The sequence below is a fragment of the Gekko japonicus genome, unplaced genomic scaffold (genome assembly GCF_001447785.1).
Source record: "Gekko japonicus isolate JY-2015 unplaced genomic scaffold, Gekko_japonicus_V1.1 scaffold1918, whole genome shotgun sequence".
NCBI lineage: Eukaryota > Metazoa > Chordata > Lepidosauria > Squamata > Gekkonidae > Gekko > Gekko japonicus.
The window spans coordinates 299513-308887 of record NW_015174895.1 but is presented as its reverse complement, the minus strand read 5'-3'; the positions used below and the strand labels follow the sequence as shown (position 1 = coordinate 308887).

At 44.5% G+C, this 9375-nt stretch overlaps 1 protein-coding gene across 1 annotated transcript in view; it reads left to right on the top strand.

Annotated features, from left to right (window-relative positions):
* The window catches only part of HECW1 (HECT, C2 and WW domain containing E3 ubiquitin protein ligase 1), a gene marked incomplete at its 5' end in the record, with an annotated part of 168454 nt that overhangs the window by 54138 nt on the left and 104941 nt on the right, over nt 1-9375 (top strand). Inside the window, 3 exons of the mRNA XM_015424960.1 lie at nt 1283-1425; nt 2223-2323; nt 4378-5757. Of these exons, the coding sequence (XP_015280446.1) occupies nt 1283-1425; nt 2223-2323; nt 4378-5757 (1624 nt within the window). The remainder of the gene's footprint in view (nt 1-1282; nt 1426-2222; nt 2324-4377; nt 5758-9375) is intronic.

Below are 9375 nucleotides of genomic sequence, written 5' to 3'. Positions count from 1 at the left end.
CGCATCCATGCTGCGCTTCGGGGGGCGGAGTTCCCCCCGGGGCCCGATTCCGTGGCGGCAGAAATTGGGCCTCCAAAGTGGGGGTTTACCCGCCCCTCGCCCCCATTTGGCAGCCCTGCCGCAGTTGCATGGTCACACCTCCCTTTGAAACAGCCCGTCAGTGTGGGATCAGACGCAACTGCGGGTGAGTAATTTTTTTGGTGCCATTTGTTTCCCATGCGCTTAAACGAGGAATCGATGAACCGCACCTTCGCACTGAGGGCTCCCTACGTGACGATGCTCATACTGCAAAGGGGGGGGGGAAACAATGGCATGGAGTCGGGATGGCCTGATCAGACCATCCCGACACCATGAGAGTGCGCTGGAGCGTTCAGACAGGAGAAAGTCCATCCGTGGCCCGTCGGAACCCGTTTACAATATCGGATTTTCCCCGGTGTCTTTTAACTCTGCTTCTGCGGTGGAGCAGAACAGGTTGCCAACGGCTGTGGGGCACTTCCCAGATGTTGTTGTCTGATCACATCCTTTAAATCTGCCCGGCATTCGCACCTATGTTGGATCTAATTGTGCATGTGATTGCAGCCTTAGGGTGGAAGGATCATGGTGGCAGTGTTTAGGAGCCAGCTGTGTGTGAACTCCAAGACAGAGCCCAGGATTTAAAATAAAATGCAATAGAATCAAATCCTACAAACACCACCCCTGTTTGTGACCACTGTCATCTCTGCAGAGCGATTGCCCCCGCGGTTCGAGCAGTTATCGTTCACAGGGGTTTCGTGGAGGGTGCCGTCACATCAGGGTTTCCTGGCTGCCAATCCAGTAGAATCACCTTCCTTCCCACATGGACTCCCTGAACCTCAACCCAAAGGTTTTGCATCCACCCTCTTTCAAGAGGTTGTGTGAACTGGTTCTTGTCTGGGGGAATGGCTAAAATACAAAGCATTTGGAATTTAGCGCTTATGCATTTCTGCAAATGTTTCGTAAACGCCTTAGTTTTAACTTTATGTTGTGGAAATTGTCTCCATATACCAAAGTTCTAAACCCGAAAGTTTCTCATTGTTTTTGCTGAAGGGGTTGAGCTAAATAGGTTGTCTTGGCTGTTGGAATTCATACTCCAGACTCTCTTTGAAGTATTTGGTTGGCCTATGTGGTCTTATTGTTTTTATTTCCTGTAGGGTTTATGAAGCGGCTGCATGGAGATACCTGGTCATCTGCCCCATGTGGTAGGCTTGGAGCTGATCCAGCCCATCTGTAACCTGTTTTCCTTCCTGTTTTCTTTCTCTCACAGCTGTTCAGCTTTGTTTCCCTGCCCACTGACGTCCTGGAAATAGAGGTGAAGGACAAGTTTGCAAAGAGCCGGCCGATCATTAAGCGCTTCTTGGGGAAGCTTTCTATGCCAGTTCAGCGGCTGCTGGAGAGACATGCCATAGGGTAAATCTGTGGGGCACAGCCTTGTGTTCTTTAAGTGTCACTTTCATGATGAAAGGAAAGTGATAGTTGTTACTGAACTGACGCAATGTTGGTATGGAGGGGTTCATTTTTGATGGGGGAAGGATGAGATGATGGAGGGGGTTTTTTTGGTTGGAAGAATGTTATGCTGAAGTTGATTTTATTGGCTTGATGGTAATGTGTTGACCTTTTCAATCAACCGATACATGGGTTTTAATAGAAGATAATCATTTAGATAGGAACAGAGTTTGGAACACACGATGAGCTCATACAAATACAGGACAAGGAACCAGTTGCATACCAGCTGCAAGGTGCAACCTGAGAGGGTATATTGCCTGATTCCCCCCCCCAATGTTTGCAGGTGCTGTGTTTGTGATGCCTGATAGTTGTTTCACATAACTAAGCCATGAAATAATAGTCTCCTGACCATCTGCCATGGAAAACTTACTACACTGCAGGAAATTCTGGGACATCAGTGTACGTGTCATATATGAAGATCACACTCAATCTCTTGTGCCTCATTGTTGACTCAGATGAACTGAATATGGAATCTATAACACACCAACACTTTCTGGTCACTAGACATCCCCAGGGGAGTTTGTCTACCATTGCCATCTTCATGCTGAGGAACCTGTGAAAAGCCTCCAAGGGAACCGCAGCATTCTTTGACGCACACCGGATACTATTACACTAGAATGAATCGTTTTAATAAAAAGTATTATTAAGTTGCTGCTGTAACAAATAAAATAATTATAAATGTATCACTTGATGTTTTCCAGGGACAGGGTTGTCAGCTATACCCTGGGGCGCAGATTGCCAACAGATCACGTCAGTGGGCAGCTGCAGTTCCGATTTGAGATCACGTCTTCCATTCATCCAGGTATGGACTCTGTACCATGAGGTGCTTGAAGTGATGGGCTTGCCTAGGGTACTTTGCCGTAGGTAATTGCCACGTGTGAAGAAATGTCTTGTCTTAATGGTACTGTTTTGTAAATGAGAATAGCTTTTGAGTTCTCTGTCTGCTTCTGGGTTTCCAGTATATGGGATGGCCTACACCAGGGGTGGCCCAACTGTGGCTCGGGAGCCACATGTGGCTCTTTCACACATATTGTGCGGCTCCCGGCAGGGCGGCTGGGGAAGCTAAATATCATTAGCAAACAAATATAATTGGAGAAATAAGTATCATTATCAATATCTGCTTTTTTATTTTTTTATTTTTTATTTATATTTACATTTATATCCCGCCCTACCCGCTTTTGTTATTATTTTTGGGAGTCTCATTTAATGTCAATAAAAAGCAAATCTGCATATTTCCCAGTAAATATGTGTGTAATATTTGTCTATGTCTTGCGGCTCTCAAACATCTGATGTTCATTCTATGTGGCTCTTATGTTAAGCAAGTTTGGCCACCCCTGGCCTACACTCTTTTACTGAAGCACTGTTCTTGTACCAGATGTTTTGGCTGGTGAATTAAAAGTCATACTCCATTGCCACTTTTCTCCACCCATGATGCTTTGTAGGTCTGGGTTCTTTGAGAGTTACAAAGCAATCCTATACTGGATGTCTAAGCCCATGGGAAATCAATGGAGTAACTCTGTATAGGATGGCACTGAGAGTGTGATTTAAGGAGCCATCCTAAGCAGGTCTGCTTGGAAGTAAGTCCCCATGTTATTCCGCGTGGCTTACTTCCAGGAAAGTGTCTTTAGGGTTACAGCCTAGTACAACATGGACCAGGCAGATTTCTTCTTGAATGTCAGGTAACTAATGAGCCTTTTGGATGACCATGGGAAATTTGATGTCACTCATCCACCCAATCTGCCTCTAAGGGCTCTTCACAGGACACCCCAAAGAACATAGAACACCTGAGCCCCTTGGAGGAAGGATCAAATATTAATACGATGGTTCAGAAGAACAGTCAATTGGTACACCAGATCTACAGAAATACATGTGGGTGATGTTTTCTTAGTAAAGGAGAGAGGGAGGGAGGGAGGGAGAGAGAGAGAGAGAGAGGGAGAGAGAGCAGAAAAACTAAAAACAGTTAATTATTGGGAGGGGAGGAAAACCTGGGTTAGGCAGTTCCATCCTTTTTCAAAATGAAAGCAAGATACCTTGTACAGACTAAAAAGCTATGTTGAGCGTATCCTCTAGACGCAGGGGTGTCGAACTCACTGGAAATGTGTTATTTAAAGTTTAAAAAAATCTTTAATTGTGTTTGTCTGTGTCCTTTATAAAGTTTATATCTCTGCTACTTGGCATTACCTTTTATGACACACACGGCCCAGCCCAACAAGGTCTCATGTATGTCAGATCCGGCCCTCATAACAAATGAGTTCGACACCCCTGCAAATACATATTGTAATGTAATATATTATAACACATAACTATGATATCAAGATTGCCATCATAGTACACGAACAGAGTACATGACGTACTGTGCCAGACTCATGATACTTAAGCTCTAGAGGCAAATCTTTTATCCATCATTCATTTTTGTCCAGAGCAAGCAGACCTTTTCAGGGTATTTGATGCTGGGGTCATACGTTCACTTTTAAAATGTTATAAATGTACGCTGTGCTTTAAGAACTTTGTATTAAATCAGGTAGCACCGTACCAAATCCTGCTAGAATGGAAATTTTAAGGCGTCAGTCAACCTGATTTAAATTAAAATGGTATTTAAATTAAGAAACTGGATTTTAAAAAAAGGAGTTGGGCTTTTTTGGGTTTTTTTGAAGTCATTGCTTTTTATCCACCCTCTTTCAGGAAGTTGTGTGAATTGGTCCTTGGTTTTGAGCTTGGCTAAAATAGGAAGCATTTGGCATTTAGCTCTTACACACTCCTGTAGGTGGGGTTTTTTTAATAACACAGGCTATCTAACCCCAAGATTCCACAAACAGTTTCATGTAGCTCAGTAACTCCTTGTCTTTTTGCTTCCAGCAGATGATGAAGAGGTCTCGATCGCTGCAGATCCCGAGTCAGCTGAATTCCAGGAAAGCCCCTTGAATAACTCGGTGGAGGAAATCTTTGGTGAGCCTCCGTGCGCCAGCACAGTGAGCTCAGAAAGCGCAGCTCCAGAGAAGCTAAACGGATGCCCAGTGATCTGCATCAATGTTGATAGCTCTGGTGCTGGGGATCCTACACAGAACAGCCTCTTAAAAGAAGAGCTATCAGGAAACGGGGAGATTGAGGCAGTGCCAGCAGATGCGGTTGATCCCACGGAATCCATCCCAGGGGAAATGATGCCTTCCCTGAGTGCTGTGGAGCTTACCGAGCAACTGACTCTGCTGGCGTGCACCCCCCCTGAATCTGAAGTTAGGGAGAATAATAAAGTCAATTCTGTTACTCAGGGAGACAATGACATCTTAACCCACATAGAAACTCTCTCTATTGATGAGGTGACTGGAGACACACAAGCTGTCAAGGATCAGGAGAAAAGTCAAGATGATGGGGCCTCAGCCCAGGAGGAGCAGGAGGAGGAGGAAGAAGAGGAGGAGAACAAACTTCAGCTAAGGGCAGCCGTGAAAAGGAAAAACAGGCCATGTTCCTTGCCCGTGTCGGAGCTTGAGACAGTGATCGCATCTGCTTGTGGAGAGCCGGAGACTCCTCGCACCCACTATATTCGGATACACAATCTCCTGCACAGTTTGCCTTCTGCCCAGATGAGTAGTGATGGAGAAGGAGAGGAGGATCAGGGCAGTGTCGAGAATGATGAAGAACTGACGGTCATAGAAGTGTCAGAGAAGGATGGGGTCAGTGAAATGGAAACTATGCTGGCCGAACCCCCCGTGGAAGACACAGCTGAAGAGAACTTTGTTCAGGGGACAGTGCCTCGAAGCACCTCCACTGAACACCTCGTTGACTTAAATGAACCCGTTCTGGATGGCGAAGGTCCCAGGACTGAAAGCGAGAGCGAGCTGAGTCCCAGGCCGAACGGTGAATGCGAAATGTGTGACACGTCCTGCTACAGCCCATCCTGCTACAGCACTTCCTGTTACAGCACCTCATGTTACAGCACTTCCTGTTACAGCACTTCTGGTCCGGAGAGTACCAACCGGTTCTCGAGCCATACGCGGTTCTCCTCTATTGACAGCGCAAGAATTTCTGAAAGCACAGTTTTTTCTTCACAGGATGATGAGGAAGAGGAGAACAGCGCTTTTGAGTCAGTACCAGACTCGGTGCAAAGCCCCGAGTTTGACAGGGAACAGGTGGATGGCTCCACCCACTGGCCTGAGGAACTGGTAGCTCGTGGGGTGAATCTGCAGAGAGCGGTGGAAAGCGTAGAGTCTCCAGTAGCAGGTCCCAGCAACAGAAGAGAAGGTTAGATTTGGAGAAACCGTACCTTAACTATCTCTCATAGGCATTAAAGATGATCAAGGTCCTTTCCCTTGGAGGCATGCTCACTTTCATTTGGGGACTTAAAACCCTGCTTAGAAAGAGAGGAGCTAAATACGAAGTGATTGTCTGAAGAGTTTATTTTTCAGCATAAGGATTGAGGTGTGGTGCCTGAATGATGCTTCCTTTGATTGTGCTTTTGTGTAATGTGCAGAGGTGGAAATGAGCTCCCACACACGTAACTGGATATCATGCACATCACCACAAGGGGAGAGATTAAAGTCACCTTCCAACCCAGACACTGGGTCTCTTTAAAACACTGGATGTTGTAGGAGGCAAGGTAGCTCCTCCCCTTCCCTCCCTCCTGATATCTCTTGTCCACATCCCTCCCTCACTTGTCACACCTGGAATCCTGCTCAACACCACATGAAAGGGGGGGGCGGAAGGGCTAGGGAAGTAATGCATGTCCTTGGCTCCCTTACCTTGGAGAGCAGGGCTATTTTTGGGCAGGAACGCACAGGAACAGAGTTCCGGCTGGCTCCTGAGTTGGCCACGCCCAGCAGGAACTCATTAGTATAACAGGCCACACCCAACAGCAGAAACTCATTAGGATTGGCTACATTAGGGGTGTGTGGCCTAACAGGCAAAGGAGTTCCTGCTACAAAAAAAGCCCTGGATTTTGACAACAAACAAGGTAAACAGAATAAGAAGCAAAAGGTGGGTGTGGCTGGATGACCACACTTTTGGTAACATGGGGGTGCAGCCTAATGGGCTAATGAGCTGAGCTGTCAGGGATGTGGCCTAATATGCTAACGAGTTTCTGCTGTTGGGTGTGGCCTATTATGCTAATGAGTTCCTGATGGGCTTTTTCTACAAAAAGAGCCCTGTGAGAGTATCAGGAGATTTAAACGTATGTAGCCATTGGCAGGTGATAAAGAGTCCAGCGAACTGCCCTTTTGTTTCTGTGGCCTTTCTTCTTGATTGCATATTTGGCACGTTCCATTTCATCTTCAGAGACAGGGAGAGAGTGTGTGAGTGTGAGTGTATGTGTGAGTATGCGTGTGCGTGTGTGGGGAATAGAAAGAGGGGGTCATGTGAAGGGCTGCCTTCCTCATCTGGTGTATTAAACTGCTGCAGTTTACAACCTGTGAGGATTTTATCTCAGTAAGGCTTTTTGTGTGCCATCGTCTCTAATTTCTAACCGTTTCATATTTTTTTTTAAGTTCATTTATTATGTTCCTGTACTGTTGTTATCTGGAGTATTTTATATGATGCTAGCCAGCCGCCTCAAGTCCTGTTCAGGGATATAAATCTGATAAACTGAATGGGATATAAATTGAATAAATAAATAAACTTAAAAAAAATAAATTTGATCATTTAAATCTTAGAATTCCTTCTTTCTAATTGGCGGCCTTGTTTTTTAGCTGTATCAGTAGAATGACTCTGCCTGTGTGGCAATAGCTAACACATTACCTTTATCAAGCAACGTAATTACTTAATGTGACAAGTTAAGTCTAATCTGTATCATTATGGTGGAACTGAAATATCTCCTAATTACCAGGAAAAATTGGAACTGATCCGTGCATGAAGATGTATGTACAAATTCATTCAGAATCCATCAGTGGCTCCTCCCCATGCCAGCATTAATCCCGCCTTCCAAAAATTAATACCGGCATTCGGAGGGACCACAGCGTGGATTTCTCTCATGTGGGACAGGAAGTCTCACATTGCTACAGAGCTACAGAAGCTATAGCTCCTACACCACCCAGGTAAGACAAGAACGCAGTCTAATTTGAGTAAATGTTGCCACTTATATCATGGTAAATAACTAACAGTGCAGTCCTAGGTAGGCTTAAAGGAAAGGTAAAGGTTCCCTTGCTCGAAAGCCAGTCGAATCCGACTCTAGGGTTGCGGTGCTCATCTCCGTTTCAAAGCCGAAGAGCCAGCGCTGTCCGAAGACGTTTCCGTGGTCATGTGGCCGGCATGACTAAACACCAAGGCGCACGGAACGCTGTTACCTTCCCACCGAAGTGGTACCTATTTATCTACTTGCAATTTCTTGCTTTCGAACGGCTAGGTTGGCAGGAGGTAGGCTTACTCCAGTCTAAATTTCATTGGCCTCAGTGGACTGGTATAACTCTGCATTGGATTGCATTGTAAGTAAAGGAATGACAAGGAGGAAGAGGATTGGGTGACCGAATGGTAAATTTAAAAAAGGTGGTCCATTGTGACCAAATGTAAAGTAAGCTTTAAGCTTATTAAACTGTTTAAAAGTAAGCTATAAACATTTTTTCAGCATGTTAAAAAGTGCAACATATCCATGTGTTTCATCAATGGCATTTGCTTGAGACATTCCTTTTAGTGGTTGTGATATTGCTGAAAATCGTAGAATTATAGATACAATTAGAAAAAAAAATACAGGTCATTTTTTTAATAATTTATTTTAAATGGCCCTTACATGTAATTAAAGCCTTATGTTTGATTTGTTTTATCATTCTGGTTTCAAGTATCATACTATCATTCCGGTTTCAACTACATTTAAGAACTTTTTAAATGGGAAGGAGCAGAACACCTGCTTTGCATGCAGAAGGTATCAGGTTCCGTTCCAAGCATCTCCAGAATCCCCAGGAAGGTGTTGGGAAAGACCTTTTGTCTACCTAAGACCTTACTGCCATTCAGAGTGAACAGTACTGAGCTAGATGGACCAATCGTCTGACTTAGTATAAATTAGTTTCTTCACCAGTGAGCAATTTGGCTAAGATCTGTACTACAGGCTGTTAAAGATTCTGTCACAAAGACTATCATAAGCTAGCCACCCATAAAGTATATATATATATATTTTACCTGAGGTTAAAAATGATAAAGTTTTTGCAGTGATGTCACAACTACTTAAAGTAATTTTTCCTCTTAAAATTGGTTTTTGTTCATATGTTTTATAACACACTATATAAGTAGGCAAGAAATGACAAGCGGTGGGATAAAATTGGTGGATCGCCAGTTGCCTCTGGGAAAATGTTCACTGAGTTCTTGAATCTAGAAGTTGTGGTTTGGAAGTTCTCACAGAGTTTTCTGGCATCATGTACAACCACAGGATGGTTGGAGTTCCTCAAGGAGATCCTGCTGATACCAGGAATGGCAAGTAAAATTTGCTCAGATTGCCGGTGCAAAAGCACTTGCTGCAGATATAAGCATAGATGCCGGCAGTAAAGGACGGCGAAACGTCTAGTGAGATAACGTTTTTATCAATGAACACGGCCCAAAAGCCCAAAAATGTTAATTAAAGATTGCTATGACACCGGTCGTGAAAGCTTCAAACTAAAGATTCAGAAAATACTTCCACACACTGTTGGCTCATCTCTTCTGTATTTCAGACAGCTTCTTCTTTATCTCAGGTCCCATCTTCCTCTTTTGCTGTCTTTCTCCTTTCTCACTCCCTCTTGTACCCTCATCTGTCTCCCACTTTCCTTTCTTCTGTTCCATAACACCACTGTGTATCTGGAGAAGGTGGGGACTGAATCTAACCCATCGTTCCTTAGTTGTGGGGTTAGAGAGTAACCACATCATTCCTCCCTGTATGTCGAACCTTAAGATCTTCCTTTTGAC